The sequence below is a fragment of the Atractosteus spatula genome, chromosome 27, assembly GCF_055471065.1.
Source record: "Atractosteus spatula isolate fAtrSpa1 chromosome 27, fAtrSpa1.hap1, whole genome shotgun sequence".
Classification (NCBI taxonomy): Eukaryota; Metazoa; Chordata; class Actinopteri; order Semionotiformes; family Lepisosteidae; genus Atractosteus; species Atractosteus spatula.
Genome location: NC_142732.1, coordinates 3,690,736 through 3,714,997, shown reverse-complemented (window position 1 = coordinate 3,714,997; position 24,262 = coordinate 3,690,736). Strand labels below are relative to the sequence as shown.

Here is a 24,262-nt window from a genome sequence, read left to right as displayed (position 1 = left end):
AGCAGTCTGCCAGTTTCTTTTTCCATTGAGTTACAATGCGTGGTTTATAACTCTAACAACTGAGTGTTCAAAATGTTTTTTATCAGAAAGAATTTTTGAGTGTGTATCCAGATTAAACAAGTACCACCTATAAACCTGCCTGCTGCACAGATAATTACTGTAGGATCCCAGATTCATCCTGGACTGAGAGGAAGGATCTTGTCTCCCCGTGGAAGGCAGGGTATCATATTTTCACTACATCAGGGACTTGAACCAGGAACCTCACTTGCCTTTAGCCACTGGACCACAATGCCTTGTGCATCTTTCTCCAGCACTGTTGCTATGGACCACCCCACAACTTCCTTCTCCTCCCCATGCTCTGCAAGCTTGCAGGCCACCCAGACTGTACCTGACCACTTTGGAGTCCTTGCAGATGATGTGCAGCTGGAACATGTCCCGGCTCTCCACGCTCTCGATTAACCTCAGAGGCACCTGATGGCAGAGGAGTCATTCGATCAGGTGTGGGCCTGCTGCATTAGGAGGGACTGAGCTCTGGGCAGTCTACCGCAGTGACAAGACTGGGAGGGCTGGCGGCAGGCAGGGAGGGCAGACTGTACTGGAATCAAAACCTAGCTGAATTTCTTCAAAGTGCTTAAAAAAAGAAACTGCAATCTCAAACTGCTTGGCAATTATTTTACTCGTCTACGATTCTCATATTCCCACTTTGTGATGATTCCCTGACCAATGTTTTTTTTGTTTTTCCTACATCTCCTGTTCTTGGGACTTTCCTCAAACATCTGTCAACGTCCCACCTGTCCCCCACCTTCAGACGGCAGTTGAAAACTCAGCCATTCTACTAATAACAGTCAGATTTTAGAGTCTCACCACTGACCAATTCATCACCTAATTCATTCCATAATATGCAGGGACAGTAGAAGACACCTGTGACTCGTCAAGTAAGACATCAGAGGTCACTTTTGTGTGATGTGGTGAAAGCAACAAGGGAGATGTAGGAGGAAGGGAGGACGCATGAAAACGAAAAGAAAGGGCACACAGCTAGGAGCAGGAACTCGGCAGAAGATTCATCTGCCAGAGTCACTACAGCACTGACTTGCTCACATTCCTGACTGGCACAGGCATTCCTTCAAGGCTGCGACTCTCAGCTCAGAGCAGGAGGAAGACTATATTATATTCACTATGTAACCAGTTAAGAAGATCAACGGAGTCGAGCCTCCCAGGCAGGCTCAGTGGAGAGCTTTCTGAACGCTAATCCGAAGCATCTGAAGGACGCTCCTTGAAGTTCTCACCACGACTCCAAGAAGGGGACAGCATAGTCAGTGTGGGGCACAAAGGCCTAACTCAATAAGAAGCTTATTTAGTTGAATTAACTGCGTTGTGAAATATATCAGGTTTCAAATATCAATTCCTAAAACCTAAAACCACAGGAAAGGTTCGTTCAGCAACAGAATTAAAAACAAACAAACAGAATTTTGTACTTTTCAGTAAAAAGAATTAAAAAAGAATACAAACCACCTACCAGGACCAAATTCTAAAACCTGTATGTGATGGTGGACTTCCACTGGGCAGCAGCAGCAGGAATGTAGAAAGCTGCAAGCAAGCTCAGAGTTTGCGATTTCCTGGGTGAGCCAATGTTTTGTTCTCATTCTGGCCTGAGCCTGTAGCAGCTGTGTTTTCTAAAGAAGCCGTGCTCTCAGCATTGCTACACTATTTGTGTATAACTATACATTTTGTATGTTTTGATCTCTTAAAACTCTCCCAATCTGGAATCGCCAACTGTTTAAGACTCGTCTCTCCAGCCCCGTCTACTGTACCTGCTAGGGTGAGAATGAGACATGCAGGCATCCTCCTGCAACACTCACTTCTCAGAGCCACTCATCTTTTGAAATGCTACAAGCTCCACAGCACATTACAGGTGAGTAAGAGCCATCTGGAGGAGCAGCACTTCTTAAAGTGATGTCACTGAAAGCCTGTAGCCGCCCAGGGACTCACATGGAGATACTGTTTTACTGAAAGTCCCAAAGACTACCTCCTGCCTTGCACCACTGGTGCTTGAGCAATTAAGAGCCACTATTTTGGTGACCCTGGCTCGAACCCTCAATGTTTGGGCCACACAGATCAATCCGTGCTCTGGGCCAGCACTAGTACTAGATGGGCCACTTGACAAACACGGCGTCACACTTTTGAAAGTGAACACCTCGGACAAATTTCCCTGCTTGCTTATAGATCTCATGCACGGCACGTTCCAAGAGCTGATCTTTAACATAACTGGGAGATTCACAAAGATCAGCCACTCCACCACTCCAAACTAGCTCATTGCATGTAACTGCTTCATGCCAGACCAAATGAGAAGCTTGAGTATTCACTGTAAGTATTAACCCAGGAATGCTTGCAAGAGAAGCGTGGCAGGATTCAGAGTAAAGGGATGTGCAGAGTACTCACTGATATTTCATTGTCCACCCCCTGCTGAAAGATCTACAAACACCACATCAGGGAAAACGGAGAGAAAAGCACAGTGAAAAAGGGAAAAAATGCTAAACAAAAAGGTCAAAATAAAGAAGAGCAGGAAGTGAAAGCTGGTGAAAGGCAGGTCAAGCTGAATAAGCAGAGAGACGTGCAATCATGAAGCTGATAAAACTCAGCTGAGATGAATCTAAACTGAAATAAAATGTGGAGGATTTGCAGCTGTGCAATTCTGAACACAAAAAAAAATGAAAAAGGGAGCTGAAAAAACTAAAAAATTATTGTGTCCGTCCCCCATCAACAAAGCTAGTACTCCTCCTGAACTCCCAGCACTTTGACCAAGAAGAAAGTTAGTTCTGTTTGTCAAAGGCTTCAGCCTTCTCTAAAGAGTTCTAAAGAGTTATAACAATTAAACGATAAACAACTGCTGGGTTGTTAGGGTCAAACAAGTAAGAGCTTAATAAATCAAGCCAAACCCAGGAAGGGGATATGGAAAACTTATCTAGTGATATGACTTGTAAAACATTCTTTAGTCTTTTCTATGATGTATAGGGCAGCACACGGGTGGGCAGGGAGAGGTGGTCAGTGCTACTGTCTCATAGTTCTAGGGGGCCCGGTCTGATCCCTTCCCTGGGTGTCTGACTGTCTGGAGTTTGCATGCTCTGCGTTTTTGCCAGATGCTCCCACTTCCTCTCACCTATCAAAGACATGCTAACTACGGCTGACTGGCTGTTTGAGAGCGGCCCTTTGTCCATGACCCTGCAGCGGGCTGGCATCCCAGAGGGAGACCAGCCTCGACCCTTCTGTTCCAGCCCACGACCTTCGCTCCTTTCAAAGCTCCAGCTGTGAGCCTCACAAGCACGAGGGGCTTACAGAGAACAGAGAAGTGGAACACCTACTGGTGTGGCATTTCTGCATCTTCTTACTAATTATCCAAAAGCTTTTTGTGCTGGGAAGAAAATCCCAATTATTCCCTGTATAAGCACAGAGAGGGTGAAGTGGAACTGCCTTTAATGAACAATGAAGATATGGTCTCAGGACATGACTGTATTGTCCCATCATTCAGCTGCACTGTCACCAAGTGGACAAGTGTAGTGCTGTGTCTACTGGCATGGCTACTGCTACTGTTAGTACTACACTGCACATTACTGAAAGATGGAATTTGTACAGCGATATTTCACGCAAACCACGAGAACCCCAATTTCTGCCATTTCGTTAGCCATCACTTGCTACTGGGACAGAGATTAAAGGTCAGCTGGAAGAGATTTGAAAGAACGTTTGCGCTCAACACCCTGGAGGCAGAGTTTTGAACTATGAACTGCAGAGAACCAAACCTATCTATGACTGTTACTGGAGAACAGGTCCACAGCAATCATATCCTCCTAGAATGGAAGCTGCAGTTACTGAAATTGTTTCAGCTGCTAGAGGCTGCATTTCAGGGGTATATACAGCATCTTTTGAAGTAAATCATAATGATCAGACAGTTTGTGACCTTTGTCATAGCAGAGGGATGTGGTCCTGCCAAGAGATTACAACCACTCACCACTTTGAAATTGAATTATTAAGCTCATTCTGAGAAACAGATGGAAACAAAGCCCCATCTCTGACTGTCTTAGTCTACTTAGCGGACAAATGCTGCCTGGAGCTCTGGTACACTCATCTCCCTGGCTGCTCTGCATCTCTGCCTACTTCACATCACTGACTCACTGCTTTCCTCTACAAACAATATATACTTATCAGCTCCATGCCTGCATGAAGCAGTTATTTTCTGCACTGTGTAGTGTTGAAGTAAATACATAGCTTGAGATCAGTTGCTAAGAACAAAGGCACTGCATGTACTGTAACATGACAGAACCTTTATAAAAAGGAGAATCTATGCTAACATCACAAACAGATACATTTGGTACAAGCTAAACCTGCTAGGACAACATTAGTGTTTTATTTCCCTGGTGATTCTAACAAATGGAGGGTGAGGATAGGGGTGTGAATTAATGCACAGCGATTTGTTTTTGCAATAAATACAGCATGATGCATTATGTACTGTGACGTTTTAGAATTCATCAACCTAGACCAGCAGAAAAATATAAAAGCACACATGTATATTGTTTCATACCTGAAGGTGTTTAAATTTCATCATTTAAAACTTATTCTGGACCTCAAATTTATTCTTTGTAAACAAACAGTGATGGAATGAATAACCCTGAGACTTGCGATGTGACAATGAAAGATATAATAACATTAACTTATGTCTTATATTAACTGTATGTAAAATAGGATACATTGGAATTAATGTCTAGGCTGGGCTGTACTTCAAAAGCAATCTAGATTGGGTTGTGATGTCAGTAACAATGCGAGAGAAATCGATACAGAGCGCAGAGGGCTTCCTAATTACAATACCAGATGCATTTCAAAGCTCCCGCAAAAAAAAAGCAGATTGTCACTTCAGATCTTAGTAAGATGGCAGCTTCCAGAAAACACACTAGTGATACTAGTGATGCATCGCAAATTTGTCTCAAATGGTCTAGGACTGGGGCTGACCGCTGAATCAAGGGCTCTACAGTTCAAATTGCTAAGCAGTGCCAGCTTGCAGAATAGCTCAGACAAGTCAGGACCAAGGCACACAACTGCTATGAATAAAGTGGCTTGCAAAAAGGTTGAGTGGGGTAAACCAGCGCCAGGGTACGTACATTAATGACGGAGTCCTTGAATTTAATGTGAAGTCTGTAATTCGACATGGCAATGATGGCGTCATCTGCACGCCCCAGGTACTCAGCTGCTTCCCCCTGAAGAACTGGGAATGGCACCTGGAAAATATTGGGGGAAAAAAAAAAAAACAAGACATTCCCGTCAGGTTCACTTACATGGATAAATTATCCCATCAACAACCCCCTTAGGGGAAAGCTTCACTTGGGTAACATGACAACAGCACATTTCAACAAGAGACCCCATCCATTTGTCAGCCAGTGCAGAAACCCCATTATACTTCTTCATTTATTGACACAGAAACATAGAGCGATTTTGATTTGAGGCAGTTTTTTCTGGTTGCAGGCCTGCACATCTAACTTGGATTTCTGTTGAACAGAAAGAAACACACGGTAAAGGATCAGAAAAACACTTTGTGCCCCTGTTGAAATATATATACATATAGCGAGAACGTGAAAGACCGCAAAAACTCCTTTGCTCAAGTGACCTGACTTGGGCTGACTTGGCAATCCTTATTCCCGAACTGCGAGGTCTCCCTGTAAATTCTCAATAACAGAATCCAAGAGTGACGCATTTCTGCTGGGCAAATGTTTGTGTGGAAAGGTCTGGCACACAAGGCCCCAGGGCAAGGGAAGTCTTTCAAGAAGTCAGCTTGCAAAACAGCAGTCCTCTGTGACGGGCTTTATACTATGGCCCAATCCCAGGTTGTTGAAAACATTTAAATCCTCATCAGTTCAGGCAGGACTTTTTTGACTGAAAATGCACAGTGTCGCATTTGATCAGGAGAGCAGCTCTCAGAAATCCGAAACAGCTCTTAAGCAAAACCTCTTGTAGGAATGCAAAACACAAAAGTGAATATTCCCTTCTTTTCACATAACATTCCTTAATTTAATTTCCCAACAGTTTTTTAGGGCTTCAGTTTTTTAAGGCTTCGTGAATATTAGCTGGAAGATGAAAATGATATGTCAACAAACACCCCAGTCTTTCTCATAAGTACCCTCTTCAAGTTTGCTTCCCAATTTCCATCTGTAATTTAAGATTTTCTTAGCTGCATGCAGCACCTCACACATTTCTATAATGAATGCCACCTACCAGGTGTTATTGTGGTGGCCCTGTTCTGAATTAGGTCAAAATTTTGTTGGATTTCCTTTTCAGGTTATACAACGTTTCTAAATCCTCCCTGCCGGTATCATTTGTGTACTTGAATGATTTACCAACTATCCCAGAATCAATTGAGTTAATTGCTATAACTTAGGAAAGGGTTTGGTCCTAATAGAGATCCTTGTGGTACTCCACTAATTATATCATCCCAATGACAATGAAAAGTAATTACCACATTAGGGCAATTATTACCATACATGCACCAATAACTGCAGCTTTCATAACTACAATGCACATTACTGGCTTGCCAAAAACTAACAACTGACTTGTTTTGTTACTAAAATAAAATCAGCTGCTGGGTTTTCAACATTTGACTTAGCTCCTAGTGGTGGCAAACACGGGTTAAATTAACTTTGCTAATACATTCAGTTTAACATGGTTGACAAGAACCCAATACATATCAAGTTCTTTTACGCATCGTGTAACTTCGACAGATGCTCTCGGAGCCTAAACTTCTCTGCCCAGAGTAAACATGGTCTGAAACCCTTGTGAAATATTCCCCAGTGGCCAAACTCCCAGTTTTTCCAGTTGTTCTTAAAAAAACAGCAGTAGCTACACCAATATCTTCAGACACTCATCATCCGTCTGTCTCCCAGTAAACCCATGCTCAGCTGCTTTCGAATTCCAAGCATGTTTGAAAGATAAATATTTGATAAGCATGTGACAGCACAGGAATGAGGAGAAGACACTGAGGAAACCCCCCAGAAAGGCAGTTTGGTTTTGTCCTGGGCCTGTATGTTGATATAGGGGCTAATCTTGCTGTGGAACTCTTCTCTATTACTCTTTCCACCATTAATGCTTGGAGTCTCCGATAAAAAAAGAAAGCATTCCCTTAAAATACTAGTTTCCTGTTGGTTGTCAGTGCTGCCTCATACAGCAGTGATGAAATTCCTCCCTGTACACTTGGAATGAGTGGGTGGACCTGAAACATGGATACAAAGAAGATGCAAAAAGCGAAGTTCTGATGTCTTATCTTAAAGCAATGATCTCCCAGCCATTCTTAATGAATAAAGAAAGTGAGTTTGTTAACTCACGAGATCCCATAAGCATCCCATGGCCTACCACTATGACCCCTTTGGGGCTTGGCAAGGCCCTTACACCAGCTAACATCAGGGGCTGGGTCTAACAGGCTCAGATCTTCATTCTGACTCCAGTCAGTGACCCATTTTGCCTGACCTTTTTGTTTATATAATATTAATTTATGATCCCCCGCAGAATTTTTATTATTCAGCAGTGATAGTGATGTTTCGTATGAAATTTTCTTTATTAAATTACCACCTTTATCGCTACTGTTTCACGATTTGTTCTTCTTCCAGAAATCTGTCTCAGCTTAAAAAGTGCCAAGAGCTTTGTGTTCTTGTTCATTTTCACTGGGCATCGTTCCTCAAGAAATCTAAAGCAAACGTTTCATCAAAAAAATTGCTGAATGCAGGTGATGCATCATGTCAGGAACGTCTGTTGGCCAAGCTGCTCTTCCCAAAATGCAAGCATTAAACTTAACACTTATTGCCTCAAATCTCTGTTTCAGGCTGCCTGCAGGATACCAAAATCTCCTCTCAACTTATTTGAGTGCCGCTCATCCTTCAGAAGTGCCTTGGTGATCTAGCAAGGCTCGGGGGATCATACAAATGTAACATGGGCTGCCAGTAACTCCAGTGACACCCCTCCACTTTCCTCTTTTACAGCCAGACCAGAAGACCAGTTCTGAGCAAGAGAACTACACACAATGATAATGACAGACATTGACTCATTTTCTTTTTTTTAAATTTCTTACAGATGAGTGAATCATGGTCTCCCTGCCCTTGTAGGAGGACTCATTTTTATAATTGGGTAGTACATCTTACCTGGGAAAGCAGTAAGGGAAAGCAATCACATTTTACTACCAGCCATTGTAGTTTTGCAGTATATGCAATTTCACGCCTTCAACCACTTAATTTTTAAAGAACCGGGGGATTGAAGAATACCAAAAGCGCTTAAGAAAAAGTAGATGTCAGACAAAGGGATGACCAACTTTATGCTGAAATGAACAGAAACCAAAAGCTGCTGTATTGTAAGCATGTTCAAAGAGATCAAAACAATCTACAATATGTCTAGTGTACTGTAAAAATAGTAAATATATTACTGTACACCAAAACTATCTTAAAAAAGACCCCCCTTTCTCAGCTTCACATTAATACAACCAAACTTCGTATGCAAAATGATTGAGAAAACATTAGCATTTTAGACTTTTAAGAGGCCGAGGTTTAATTGGCTTCACCGGCAACATTGAGCCTTCAGAGACCTTAAACAAGGACAGCACTTACTGACTGAGGAGATGACAGATTAAAACATTGTTCACGTTCTGCCAGAATAAGACATTTATAATCTGCTATCTGCAGAGACTGAGGTTGTTAAAATGTTGCCCAGCTGAAGGAATACATGTGTGGACAGGACGTGATCCTACACCACACATCCCTCTCTGTGCTCTAGGACTATGAGGATGGAGTCCATCAGACAACATGAGTCGCATTAGAAATGCGATGATTTCCCTGGTTCCTGTGGTTCTATAGCTGCACATTTGAATTCAGAGTGTGAAGCTGCTTTACTTAAAACCAGAGTTCTAGCCTCTGCAGGGGCAGAAAACATTTTATCACGTTTTCCTGTCTGCAGCTTGAAGCAGCAGGGAAACAGAGGTGACTAATGTTTTTGGATGAGGCTCCTGCCTAAATAATGAACTGGACCACAAGTGGGAGCCCTGTTCACCAAGCTGTCAATCACCGGGCAAAAGATAAATAAGAGCGCAGCCACTGTGAACAGCCGACGACATAAACCACAGCTCGAAAACAAATCCTACAATACACTCGCTCTAGCAATGAGCAGCAGGTCTCATAACCGTGCAGAAGCTCATGCAAGCAGATGCTATAATTCACTTCATTTCCAGCTGCAGTGTGAAGCCATTACAACCGAGCTCTCTGTGTCAGAGACTGGGGTGGTTTTTACTTAGTGAGCCAATATCTTACATTTAATGGATTCAGCCCAGGTGTTATGGCCACTCTGAGCTTTGGTGGGATTATCCCCAAAAAATCACTACCTTTCCATTGGTTTCAAAATTAAAACATAAATAAAAGATTTACGACTCGTTAAACAGCCTTCACTTCTTTTTTTGTAACTGCTGGTTTCTTTCTGTTTCATGTGTGGCTGAACGTTTCCCTACAACTCGCCTTGGTGTTTGCGTGTGTGTGGGCGGACATTAACCTCAGTTTCCATGAAATCTCCAGGTTGTCCAGGAACAAGCATGTGCAACCGCCTGTGCCAATTAAAACACACTTTGGATGGCTTCTTACAAATGAACCCGGATGATACAGGACTGCCAGAGAAATTCCAAAGAAATGGAGAAAGGAAGGAAAAAGATCCTCATCAGGGCTCTGCTTAATCACATTACACAAAGTGAAACTTTCTTTTTAAGCAGATAAGATGTTAACCTCACCTGCCTCCAAATACACAGAGCAATGAAATAACAGACTAATCACCAACTTATCACCATTACGGGTCTCATATAGAAAGTAAAACCAACAATATAGGACAACAGCAATCTCATGTAACTGCAACAACATCCCACCTATGCAACACTTTAAACTTACAAACTCTCTTAGTACGTCAGACAGGCTTCAGCTCCGTCCTAAGGGAATGTCTATCAGAAAGCAATTCAGTTCCATGGCGCATTAAATGCTAAACATTCAAAAAAAGAATCATGAAGCTTCTCTTTGACAACTGGAAACATTCTTGTTTGTGACGATTCTCCAGGTTTGGCATACTTTGTGCAATCATCTTAGAGCAGATTTGAGAGACTATGCATTGGTTCAGTAGAGATCTCCGACTCCAGGAGAGGAGTCTTCACATTGTTTCTTAGGCAGCCATGTACTGTCAATTCTGCATCATAAGAACAGAACTGGCAGCCCAGCTTGTTAATGGAAGAATGACTGGACTGAGGACGGAGGGGTTCCAAAGGGATTTTAACTCTTCTGCTTTGGCAAGAAAGCTCTGTGGACTGATGGCAATCACAAGGGGAGCTGAGGGTAACTCCTTATACATAAAACCCAGCATAAAGAATGACATGCACTCATTATAAACCTCATTTTAACAGGAAACCCCTGGATGATAATTCCCAGTGAACACAGCATCTAAATACACTCAGATGGGCTGCAAAAACCTATTTCTATTAGGTGTTTTATGCTCTGGAAAATAAATTCAGTCAAACGAGATTTTGGTTTATTGATGTCAAATTAATTCAAACTATACTGCAATATTCTGTGTGTGTTCAGCAAAGCAATTACTTTGATGAGCACATAAATATTAAAAACACCACCACAGCTGTTCTAAACAAGAAAAAAAACCAACAGCGTGCTCTCACTAATGTGCACACTAACAGAGCTTTCTTAATAAGTGAGTGACGCTGTACTGGCCAGGTTTGTTAAATTTACTCTGACTCTAGAGGCCCAGAGAGCCAGTACTATAGTTGACTTAGTTCTAGTTGGAGAAATCCTAAATCCTTGGTGGTTCTCTGAGGGCCGTTACAAGCTGCTGTCATGAAGTGCTGAGAAGTTCAAGGCTATAGGTCCTGACTTACTTAAGGCCCCTGGGATTTCTGGTGTTGCCCAAACACACAGATAACAGGGGAATCCAGGTGCAGATCAGTTTAGTTGTCTGACCAGAAGGCATTACAGGAGGTGACCAGGTCAGTCCAGTCCATCATTGGAGTACAGCTCCCCTCTATTGCAGACATCGTGAAGGATACCAGTCATCCTGGTTTCTCATTTTTCTCCCCTCTTCCCTCTGGTAAGCGTTATAAGAGCATAAAGGTACATACAGGTGGGTAGCTGCGTCAGCAGGTGTAGGCTGCAAAGGACTTCTCTCACTAAACCAGCATTCGGTCTCTTCACAGCTACCTGTTCCAAGACCAGGCTTTCTAACCACCTTCTATTCCTTTACAGATGTCGTCGACATAATGTCATCCCTAAAGGATTTCGCCTGAAATTCAATACCTTTTCTTTTGACTCTGATACCACCCAGAGTAACACTGTTAGACTTCTAAAACAATTTTAAAGGTACATACGTCCAGGTTCAGAGACGGATTCTTCCCACAAGGTGTCAGACTACTGAACTCTACCCCTACCACTGGCTCACACTGGTGTGTTTTTTTCCTAAGATGTATGTTATTTAACTTGTTATTGTTACTGCTGCTGTTCTGTGTTTATGTTTTTGGTGTTTCCTTAATGTCTTTGTCTTTGTATTGGAGCATGCATGCAAATACGCATTTCATTGCGCTTGTGCATGTGATAATGAACTGAACTGAACGGAGGCTGAGCACAGTATTCAATGATTAAATTCCCATATCTCAGGGCCTGATAAAACCTTATCTTCAGGTACGAGCCTTTCTGCCATGTAGTTTTCACCTGTGTGCCATCCATTGTCAAACTCAGCAAGGCAAAACACTTCTAAAGGTAGGGATCGTGATCTAGAACAGCCATTTTGCTAAAGCTGAAGGAAACACTGAAAGCCTTACAATCAGGAATGTTCTGAAGGCATGACAATCATCAGTTTCAGGCTGCTCTGGCTTGACAGGCTTTCAGTAGTAAATCCCAATTGTTGCTTGAACCTCAGCTTTTCAGCTCCAGATACACGTGTGACAAGACGAGCTGCGATCGTCAGGGGTCAGGATTTTTCCCCGTCTATCACTACTCCGTAGGTGGCAGGATCTTCTACCCTGCCAAGCTGCGCTGCAACAATCCCCCTCAACAAATGGAGGCTTTTGCACTCCTCTGCATTCTTCATCTTTGGAAACAAACCAAGAATTTACCCGTGTGCTACCACACCGATGCAAACGCTTCAGTTGCTCATCACGTCTTCACTTGACACGCTTGATTTTTGGATGTAAGTGCACAATTCAGAGAGCTTTTATTAACCTGTCTTACAAAGTGAGCTTGCATTTTGTATTATCCTCTAGGCACTGGACCGATACATCTGATTGCTGACATGTCACGACTAAATATAAGAATCTTCCCCTAGAACAAAGATTTCATTAAGAAGAGACAATCTGATGTGTCAAGGCATTAAATCTCTTCCAAAGACAGTCTTTTTGGAAATTACTGTCGACATGACTCAGCAGGAATGAATGTACAGGCTGTAATTTGTAAGAGGATAGTAGTAAAGGTCAACCTTTTTCTCCCAACAAGAGGGATTGCGTGTACATACTTCATAAAATAAAACCTAAAATACGGTCAAACTAAAAACTCATAAACTGCCGTAAATCTGAGCCACCGATATCATCTGGTCTTTCACCAGCGCCTGGCACTGAGCTCTGGCAAGCTGGGAGAGTGTGCCTGGGTAGCTTTAACTTTCCCTGGCCACGACGCCAGACACGCCCCCAGGATCTCCGGCTCCTTTCTTATCGCTCTACTGCTACAGCTCAGCATTACTGCAGCACTGAAATATTCTGATGGAAAAAATAAATGCAGGGCTGTCCCAGTGTGCAAGTCAGTGTAGCTGCACACACACACACACACACACAAGATTTAAAAAGCTTTACAAAACCAGATTCTTAAACCCCCAGCACAATGCAAGGCTGAGCATTTAAGATACCTCTGCTAGGTGCATTCTTCTATGACACTTTTCTTATAAGGAAGTACTGACGAGACTAAGGCCGGTAAGGTCTGTCACACTTGCACAATTTAAGATTAGTTCTCTGGTGTTTTATCGTCCCTGTAGGCAGATGCACACACTAAAACTTGTTTTGCATAAAATGTAATGTGAATCAGAAACAAGATTTGGTGCACGTTTTCTGCTTGTTGTAAGGATAACCCATGATCTAGCTGAAAAACAATAAGACCATCCGGTGGACTGGGAAGACGAGAGACACCTAACAGATGATGCACTAAGTAGTACTAATCAGGTCCCAAGGAACAAGCTTTTCCAGGGACGTATTGGCAGGTCTGTGCAGAGGAAGTGCCTCACTCACCTGCAGGCCCTCCTCCTCCTTCACCAGCTCCTTGTGGGGGAACAGGTCCTTGGCCTGAATATACTCCAGGCTAGGGGGTCCCTCTTCACCCTGTCACACAAGGAACAGGACAGTCAGCTCTCTGGACAGTGAAGACATGCACAGTGAACAGCACACGCAGCTATGAGTCTCTAACTCACACACAGAAGACTGAAAGAAACCATGCATTTACTCTATATCCTGGGTTGCTCCCTTTAAATGATTAAATGATTTTAATTCCACATTCATTACTCAGATGAAACAGCGGCTTTATGCCCATTGTTTGCCAGGACAGGCTCCGGCTCCCCTGCGATCCTGAATTGGCTAAAGTGGTTGGAAAATAGATAGATGGATGGATTTCTATGCTTCTAAAAATTAAAATGCTACAAAGGAGGAAGTCTAAACATTACATCATACATTATATGTTCCTGGGCTTTAACATCTGAAGTGTAAAAATACTCTACAAGACTGACCATGAAGTCAGCAATTATGTGTATGCAAATATTATCATCTTTATGACATTGTCAAAAAGTCAAAAAGAAAAGAACACTATTCAGAGCTCACTTATTGAAACAACTTCCCAAATTCTCCCGGATCCTTTTCTTTGAAGTTTTTTTTTCCCAGCACGAGCAAGCCGATGTCCCCTTCGGCAGTCGAGAAATGTGACGGACACCATGCACAACAGATTACATATTGACTCCGTGTATTATGCAATCCAAGTTACGCTACCCAAGGCAGCAGGTGAAGGGGCACCTCATTTGAACGCTTGAAAGATTTGAAATAATGAAGAAAAGGACAGCTACCTAGGAAAACTTGAAGACTGTTGAATATATCCAAGCAGCAAATACCATTCACTCGTCTTGTTACAATTTTAAATCTGAGTAGATCTTGGCTTCCTATGGGTGCACCACAAAGCAACACTATTAAAATACAGAAAACCAACTGTGATGATTCAGTATATGAACACTGCATCATTGAACTGATCATTTCCAGCTGTTAGGAGAATAACTAGCCTGCCTTTGCCCGCTGGTAATGATCTCACCTGGAACCACATCGGAGCTGTGGCAATAGCAGAGGCCAGCAGAGATGAGAAAGGAATGGGTATCTTGATATGAATCAGCAAATACTCTCTTTCAGGTACAAACGTTTGGCAGGACATTTAGGGTTCTGGGGTAGAAAATGGTTGAGGGCCCAGATCTTGGGTGTGGACTGATGCAGTAGCCTTGAGAAAGATATAAATGAGTACAATTCTAAGAGCCCCTGCTTAAAAGTGTCAAATACTATTGGTCAGATCAATCAGCCCTGTTTTGTGAAAAGTAAATTACTAAAGGATTACTAGCCCACTTCTACCCTACTTTAAGGAACACGACCAAGAACAATGAATCATTAATACAGTCCAATAAAAGGCCCATGAAATGCACTTTATTAAATACCTTTTTGTGTAAATCTGAGAACCTTAAGAGCTTTTGCCTGTTCTCACTCCGAATAGCCTTCTTGAAAAAGACATAAGACATAGCAATGTCACAGGACAACATCAGTTTAGATCAGTGCATAGCCACTCCAAATGATCTCAATTTGCCCAAAGCTTGGGCACTTTACTTACTTTAGAAAGAAAGAAGGTTTGGATGCAAATGCAGATCAGTTTGGGAAGCCTTCATGAAGAAATCTTTGGTTAGTGATACACTGGTACAGAGGAAGAAGTCAACCAGAAATAAGAGTGTCTTACAGAGAGGCTGAATTAAGTGCAGTTGCCGTGACCAGCTCCGATTCCAGGATCAGACCCAGGGTAGATGTCCTACCCCATTGGCTTCCCAGTCAATAGCTCCACTGCTGAGATAGTCTAGCCTGCAATCTGGAAGAGTTATAAACCAACAGGGGGGACTCTAAGCTCTGTTCTCAGCACATATTATGGGCTCAAAGCCAGGGAAGTCAATAGACTGTAGGAAAAGGCTGAACAGCAAAGCATTATAATGCAGCTGTATTAAAAGAGCGAATTTACATGGAAATTTCACGTCAAATCATCCCAAACATTGCATAGGGAGGGGATTAAATTAACACCCAAAGCAATGAGTTTCCTATGGCTCAAATCATCATCTGTTACTTTCATGAGGGTTTGGATGGAAACCAATCCAGAAGAGCTAAATGGTATTAAAATCTCCCTACCCTCCACGCATTCAAAACTCCAACAGCTGTCCATTAGTACCCTTTCTGCTACTCGTTGAACTTCTGGCCAACATGGAAACATCCTTGCGACTGCAGCTTAGGAGAGGGCAGTACAGCTTTAAATGTATGATCTACTTTCTTCGCATTTACAGTAAAGTACCCCAATGACATGGGTATCAGCAGAACCGCTCCCTGTAATCCTACTGTGATCTAGTGTTCAGAGGGATGCAGGAGCGCTGGCACATGCAGTGCGCCTTTAATCTGAAAAGCAGGTGCACTGTAATGGATATGCTGCGTCTCATGGGAGAGATGATCGGCAGCCAGGAGTTTCAGGTCCATGAGATATGGACAGTAAATCTTTCAACCGGCACCAAAGAGCAAAGCTACAGCGTGCGGATCTATACGGAAGGGTCCAGGTCAGGCTGTCCAGCATGTGCGCGCTGGCTGCGGTGCTGTAGACGTGGCATCAGCCAGCCTGAAGACCAGAGTAGTCCGGGCAGAATTATAGAGGCTGCCTGGCATGACGCTCCAGACCTGGAGAATCGACTCAGCACCTCGCTTAAAATCCCCCCCCACAGCACTTAAAGAAGAAGCCTAAGCTGACTTGCATGTGTTACTTACTAAGACTGAACCTCTGGCAAATCGCAGGATATCAGAATATGCAGTTGGAGGTGGAGACCACAAAATACACAGTCAATACATTATATAAAAATGTTAAGGAGCAAAATTTACATTTCTCCCCACACAGTCAAGGATATGATATGAAATTTTATTCACTATATCCATTATTTCATGAAAAAGGCTCTTACCAAAAACTTCTTACTTTTATTAATGGCTTCCTATTAATAAAACCCTAATCAGCAGTTTCTATCTGAAATAAAAGCTTAAGTGTCACAAATGAGGCTATTTTCATTTGACGATATTTTGAATAATATAAATTCTGCTTCTATCAGCATCAAATGATCCATTTAAGTTTGAGAGACTGTGTATTTGATCCCTCTTAGAAGGTTTCATATGAGGTTAGACCTATGTGCCCTGGGCAACTCTATCCAGGGGGCACTGTGGGCACTTTCTTCTGAATCCTTAAATGGGATTATCTCATGCACCACAACTCCAATCAGGGCCTCTCTCAGCAGAAGAAGTGGACCTGGTTGGCTGGTCTTACTGCAGATAAGAAGTCTGCCTTTCCTCACCACTGGATCCCAGTCTGTCTTGTTATTACTGGGCTCGGGCCCATGGTGTCAGCAGTGGGATAGTGGAGGCTCGGAGTGCTGCTGCTGGCATAGTTAAGGCCCTGCGGTTTTATTTTTATTTAAAGAGTTTTATTTTTGTCATAGTCTTTAAGCATTGAAAGAGATAAAAAAAAGTTAATAAAAAGAAAACAATAATAGCAGTATTCATTTGCAGTTTAGACAAACGTGATGCTGCCAAAACTGACATAAAAGAGTCTAGATCCACTTTTGTTCATGCGCTTTTTGTGCAGTCAGGACTGACACAGGTGTTTGGAAGATGTTAGGCTATTTATAGCTCTTCTGCTACAGTCAGGTAGTCAAAGAGTTTCAAAAATGTCATTATTCACTTAATCCTTCTTGCTTGCGTGCAGGAATTTAAATAAGATCAGACACCTGCTATCTCACCCAGGCCAACAGGTTGGAGAGGAAAAGACTGCAGTCTAAATGAGAGCCACACTGGGCCCTATCTGCATTCTGAATTATAACACCTCCAACAACCAGATATTCTGTATTCCCTCTTCAATTCTTATTAATCCATATAAATGACTGCAGATACCCAAAGTGGGATAAACAGAGAATTGCAAAAATAAGTGAAAATGAGAACGATGGTGTGTAACTACAGTATGTTTTATCGTTGCTACAACAGCTAGTTAAAGTATTTGGGACCAAGACAAAACAAAATTAAAAGCTTCCAGATGTTTCAAACTTCTAGGCATTGGAAAAATGACCTTGTGGGTAGTGCTGCAATGAGAATCCCTTTCTCACGCCAACAGGATTTGACTATTGCACATTTCAAATGTTTCGTAATTAAAGAAAGAGTTAAACAATTAGATTTTCTTGTGCTTTCCTTCAAAAAAAGCATGCACTTCATTTCAACCAATAGAATTGCTGTACCTGCAGTAACAAATTAATCATTTTAGGCGAAAACAATATTGAACACGTAAGTATACTCAACAGTGACCAATGCAAATTAAGTGTTTAAATATTGCATCACACTTAAAAATATTTTTTGAAGGACGGGCTTCAGATGAAGTTGGTCATAAGAACCCTTGTAAATACTATTAGCTCTGCAGAAGCATGCAAACCTGATTAGTGATTACTTCTTCTTTCCATGTTTAAGTCATGCATGTACCGACTTTTTCCATTAATTCGCACATTTGTGCTTTACCGTAATTTATTGTGCGTTTACCACATATACCACAGTAAATTTAGAAAGGTTTAGTTTGAATTTAATTTTTTTTACAATTAAAAAAAAGGGAAATTCAAAAACTTGCCATGTTTAAGCAAGATCCTAATAATCGACCTCTTTTTCACAGCCTGTCCCCAACAGGCAAAAGGCATTGTGGGTTGTCACAAGCGAGCTAAATAACGCTGCCCAGTTCGTGACAAGCCTCTCTCTCCCCCCTTCAGAAGCTCAGATCTCTATGCAGCAGGTGTTTTGTCTCATCTGTCACTGTTGGAGACAGGGAGCTGCATAGCTGCTCCTCACAGAAGCCCTAGAAGGAGAGATGATCTATGTACAAAAAAACAAAAAGGGGGTTTCAGGTGAAAAACGACTACAAACCTTCTACTGCCACAGAGCCCTATCTTCAGCAGTGGTGACTTCAATCACCTTAATGGGAAAACAACTCTAGAGGGCGCCACAAAGATTAACAAAAGTCAAAAAGTGCTGGCTGTACCAGGGAACATTTCTTAACATACGCATGAACTTCAGGGGCACTATGTACTGAAGATCTGTGGCACTGCATTTTATCATAGACCGGACAGCAACTGTCAATAAGGAGCATTGCAAATTTAAAAACAGAGACCAACCAGTACAAAAGCAGTAAAAAGTCTGCTTTTAGCTAGAAGACTAGTCCATTACAGTGATGATATTGATTTGTGTTCCACATGATCTCTAAATTACTTAACTGAACTTGTCACTTAGTGAATTGATAATAGGTAAATCGTTCCAGGCCTTTAGAAATTGATACTTTTACGCCTACCTACAGAACCTGCTGGACTGGGGCTCTCCAAGGCCTGTGCTAAAGCTATTTTAATTGAAGTAACGACCAAGACCCTAGCAATCCACAGCTTTGTTCATGATTTCCAAGTTCATCAATCTCATTTACACCTTTGTTTGCACAGAACCAAAGAACGGGAGCTGTGTTTTTTTTTTTGACAACCGCTGAAAGAGCACAGCAGAGTGAAGCAGTAGCAAAACATTCCTTTTGGGTGCTAGGAACTGCAGTGAAAACTGCATGGAGACATTCTCTGGAGTGATAACGGACTGGAAACGTGCAAGACGATGACCGTCCCCCTTTCTCAGTTCCCTGTGTGCATCTCCTTTTGAATCTGTGGGGGATGAACTGGACAAATAAAAACACTCAACGGACTCCATCCATCCCAAAGCACATTTGCACACACACGACTAAAAGCTACCCCACCACTCATCCCCTGGAAATACACAGGTTTCCCCTGCATTTTTATTATTAACCACTGACAGAAGCCTGAAAGACAAGATACTGAAAGCTGTGCAAATCCCTGCTGAACCTTCCTTTAAAGTAAATTCATCGGAATCAACACGCCAAGAAGGCAGGAAGCCCCTTCTTAGTCCACAAATGGGTCACGAAATTGGAAAAGCACAGCTGGAGCTGCCTCCGAGACCCCCAATGAATTATTCATTCCGTTCAGTCCTGAAATTCCCCGTATTCTGACAACAGGAAAGAAACTGCAGAGAGGGAGTGTGCTCTGAAATTTTCACAGAATGTGGCTTTCAAGAGAAGACACTGACTGAGGTTAATATAATTTGATGCTACATTAGAGCCAGTCTACCTGCTAATTTGATGCAATAAATTGTAATTAGAGCCCAGCTGTGTAAAAACAGAGGTCTGCATTAATGGCATGTGTCCTCATTAATGCCCATAAGCACCTTCTGAAGCAAAGTCATCCCAGAATTATGCTTTTAAGGGTTTCATGAAAGACGGAGTGCTTTGACAATAGTGATTTAGTGTCAGTTTTAAGTAAGTTCTGTATAAGCCAAGGTAGGCTGGTCAGTGTTTCAAAGTTTAGTTTTTCCCAGTCCTCAGCCACCTTGACTAACAGAAATGCTTGTGGATTTGAAAGCAGTCAATGAGATGATGATGCTCAAAGTAAAGAACAGGACTCATTAAGGTGGACACATTCATGGCAGAGATGAGAGTTGCAATTGAACTTCACATAATCGCATTAAGTTGCTTATTTTTCTTTGCAGAACAAAATAAAGGTCTGCACTGCAAACTGGTCCACTGGCAATGGCAAATAACTGTGAGAAATCAATAGGGCCACCATCATTAAAAAACACCTGGATTTTCCATTCAAGAATGATGAGAATTAGACTGTTACAAGTATTCACAGGCAATGCCCGGTGACAAGTGACCCTCACTGCGTTCTCTTTCCACCAGGCAAACCACAGTGCCACAGGAGCAGTTTTAAGGGTCAGTAACCAGCAACACAGGTGCCAGTTTCCTACCCGACCGCCTTTTCAGATGGGTTTTTCCAAATGTCCAGGAGACCATGGAGGAATGGATGACCGGGCACATCCTCCCTGTGCCCACTTACACTTCGTAATTCCAGCATCCGTATGACTTAGATTAGAAATATCAGGCTACCTGAGAACTTGACAAAGTAGTAAACAGTAGTAGTAGCTTTGACTGTTCTTTACAGTGAATTTACACTTGATCCCTCAGCATGAGTTTATTCAAGCATCTAAGCAAAAATCGAGTTGATTAAGTATTTGAAGCAAACATTAACAACCCACTGATGCAGGACAACCAGGAGGAATTCAAGGAAAGCACCCGTCGATGGCGACATCTACTCCAGTTACAGAAAGCTTGGATACTGCAACCACTTGTGCATTAGTGAGAGGGCTCTGACTTCGTCCTCACTCTAACACACCTGCTAGGGGGGACATTGTGTCCTTCATGTGGAGTGGATGGGCAAACCTGTGTAGAAACCTGACTCTGGCCTGAGGTCATTGCTCCTGACCTGGCTTGAGGGCATTTTAAACAGACCCCCGCTGTTGTACGCGACACCTCCGGAACAGCTAAAGGGCAGGGAAAACTATCAGGAATAGCCACTGGGCCAAAAATAGAACGGGCAGTCACGAACCCCAATTCATGGCAATAACATCAGTTGACCATCTTGGACTCTGACTGTGAAACAGATGGGTTATTCAAAAACCATAGTAGTTAAAGATACTTGAGATCCCTGGCTTTCTGATTTCTGATCCTCTTTATCTGATGGCAGACAACTGCCCAGAATCTTACAAAGCACCATTATAGGTAAAAGGTAACAGGTCAAGCACCAGTAGCTTAGAGCTGAGAAACTTAATTCCTACGGATTACTGACATTTATGTGCCTTAGAGCATTGAAGTGTCTGAGGAATGAGTCACAACAGGTGAGAGAGAAAAGCTGGAAGCTGGACAAAGGTCAGAGACCTCCTATTTCATCAAAGGTTTATGGGAAACAGAGGAAAACGGACAGCCCAGGGGCTTGGGATTGTCCTAAGGTCAGAGCAATTCTGATGGGAGTGTTGCTACAGCTAGGCACACAGAAAAAGGTTTGCCTAAGGCGGGGTTTCAAACACCAGGCAGCCTCCCTTTCCAGAGTAAAAAAAAAAAGTCTGAAACTTTTTGATTTCTGATTTGTTTACATTTCCAAAGCTTTAATAAAAAGAAGCAGTCCCCCCCCCTCAATTCGAAATACAGAAACAGCACTTACAAAATCACACTCTTAGAATAAAAAATGTAGCACTGATCTTGGAACAAAACACGGTGTGCTGTTCAGTTCTGAAAGATTGTCCGCTCTTAGGGAACATGGCCCATCTGTGTGGGCCAATCCCAGTTTTCTGCCCAGAGCCGGTACAGGCTTCCTGTTAATTCTCATTAGCAACTGAGAGAAACCCCAGCAGCTCCAGCACCCAGGACCCAGGTGAACCCTAACTCAGTTTACATATCGGAATTGGATCATTTCCACAGCCTTTTGCGATAAAATTTCAGCTATTCTGTAATAGCAGAGGGACAAAAAAAAAGTGTTCATTGACAATCATACAGAGTTCAAATGAAAATGGAGAGCAACAGCAAAGCAAGGGCCATTCTCAAGACAGCTGCTCTGCCAGCGAGCTCAACGTGGCATTAAAATCCATCCAGCACACTTTTGAGAGCTGATTTTCCACCTACCTCTGGAAGCCAGGAAGAAGGGATCGGAAATCCCAGCAGTTTATTTCTGGGAACAGTAAAGCAGATCACTCCATACAGATGTTTACAGACCTCAAGTTTTGTCCCTGTGACATGAAAACTGCGCAACTTTCACCTGCCCAAGAAAGGGCCAGATTGTTTCAATAATGATGGCAGTAATATGAAAAAACGAGCACAACACGAATAGTGACTTCTGATCTGTAAGAAAAAGGGCTGTGGCTTTGCTAATAGGATACAGTCACACTTGGCCCCAGGTATTGTCGATGTGTTTCCAAGGCTTACCATATAGGTCTGGGCTCTCCAAACCCACACTGTGCCAATTCAGTGGTGAAACAGACAAAGACGCTCTTTACCAGGAGCAAACACAATCGCACAGTGAGGTGGTGGCGAGGCGGCATATTCTGAGGAGTGAATAACCAGGAGATAAACATGCGTTCAATAACAGTGCTGAGTGGGTCTCAGCAGGTAGGTTTCAGAGCAGATGCTTGAAATGACCACATCTGATCTGTTTTTTTCTACACATTTAAGCTGTGCCATTGCATTCTGTGCCCTGGCTGCAGGAGATGAGCTCCCCCCCGCCCCCCTAGCCCAAGACAGCGCAGGTCTGGTCCCCCGCGATTACTCCGTTCTGCTTAGTCACTCTGCTACACTAACATCCCCTCCCCCAGCCGCGCTGACTGCTGTCCATCCCCAGCCCCGGTGTGCGCTGTGAAGCTGATCACAAACAACACACGCATTCCAAAGTCTGTGGAGCCACTGCACTATTAAAAAACACTCGTTTCTGCTCCAGTACCCAGTAGGCAAGCCAGATTGCACCGCAAAAAAAAAAACCTGAGCCACAATTTCTGCTGGAAGTTCCAGGCTTCAAATACTTATACTTAAATACTCATCAGGACTATTCTGAAACCTACACATTCCAACAATCCAGTTAGCAACTCCTGGAGAATTTCCCTCTTTACTAGCGGAAAGGAGCTTTCTGTGGACACAGGATCTGTCGATGAACAAACCTTTAAAGAGGAATATTTTTTTGTCAAAGGAAACGCACTGCCTATTTGAGATTGTTTTCTTTGCCACAACAAAGGGAAAATGTCATTATGCCTTTTAATTCATTAACAGACTTTCTGCTAAATCCTTTTTAATGTCAGGGGGGGGACAAGGAAACACCCTGATTTATATGTGTGGGGATTGCTTTGTGGGAGCTGTCAGAATGCAAAAAATGCACACACAAAAAAAAGCAACACCATTCTTGAATTGCAGTGGCATTTAGATCTTTGGCAATACAAAATCACTGTGGCTCATGGGCTCAACTCGAGGTTAGTATTAAACCCAGCATTCAAGGCCAGACAGACAGCCCCACCAAGGCTAGGAGTCTAGTTGCCATGGAAATGCTTTGTTAGAGAAGCAAGAAACCCCTTCATTCACAGCGAAACCATATTCGCTCACTCTGTGCACGGCTTTGCTACCTATTAGCATTCTCTCGATCGCCCAGTAAACCCTGTGCTGTAGGTCCTGACTTCAACGCCAGCTTCTCCCATTTAACGGGAGAATTAAATCAGCTAATGGTATTGCAGAGGGGGAGAGAGCTTTAAGATACGTGCATAGCCCCAGCACGCTATGCAAGGTTAAAAAAAAAAACCTGATCCACAAATCGGCTGTGAAGCCGAACTTTGATATTGAGTCCAAATCAGGTGTGTAGAAAACAACCACATATGATTCAATTTTTTTTTTAAATCACAAAAACAGAAAAAGAAAAATGTAGAAAATCCTCAAACCTATGGCCACTTCCACAACACTGAGTATGGTCTCTTCTCTTATGTTTGTGAGTTAAGGTTTAGCAACTGAAACGGGCCCGATAGGCAAATCTTCACAGGCAGCAGCAGAAACACCAAAAAACTCCTCAGAGAACCTACCCCTCTCCAACCGGCAAACACACATGCCAACTTAAAGGCTTACTAATCAAGGCTGTATGGCAAATACCAATCAAAACAGCCAACAACAGGATAAGCAGAAGAAAATTGGGTTTATAAAAAGGGAATTATTAAAAAAAGAAAAGTTCCGTTAAGGTAAAAATCATTCTTTTCATGACTTGTCAGCACTTAAAAAAACGTGGATTCCTTTAAGCTTTGTTACCAATGTTACTTAATGGCATCAAGTCACTTTAAGATTGCCCGGAAATACAGAAGGAAGAAAAACATGGAGGCAGTGCAAAATCTGGAAAAGCTGAGCTAACATTCAATGTGTATGCAATCAGCCGGGATGCTATTTGTCCCAAAACTGTACCAAGGCTTCCCCTAGAGACTGACGTGAAGCACACA

General features: G+C 42.6%; 1 protein-coding gene across 14 annotated transcripts in view; it reads right to left on the bottom strand.

The window, feature by feature from the left end:
- mtmr4 (myotubularin related protein 4) overlaps nt 1-24,262 on the bottom strand; it is a 68,732-nt gene that overhangs the window by 16,098 nt on the left and 28,372 nt on the right. For 9 of the 14 annotated variants that reach the window (XM_088906808.1, XM_088906809.1, XM_088906807.1 and 6 more), the window contains 4 exons: nt 13,319-13,408; nt 5,148-5,264; nt 2,440-2,472; nt 389-471 (listed from right to left, as the gene is read on the bottom strand). In XM_088906808.1, coding sequence (XP_088762934.1) covers nt 389-471; nt 2,440-2,472; nt 5,148-5,264; nt 13,319-13,408 — 323 coding nt within the window. Of the gene's footprint in view, nt 1-388; nt 472-2,439; nt 2,473-5,147; nt 5,265-13,318; nt 13,409-13,900; nt 14,093-24,262 lie in introns of those variants that run through there. The other 5 variants (XM_088906812.1, XM_088906813.1, XM_088906804.1 and 2 more) reach the window with 2 other exon arrangements.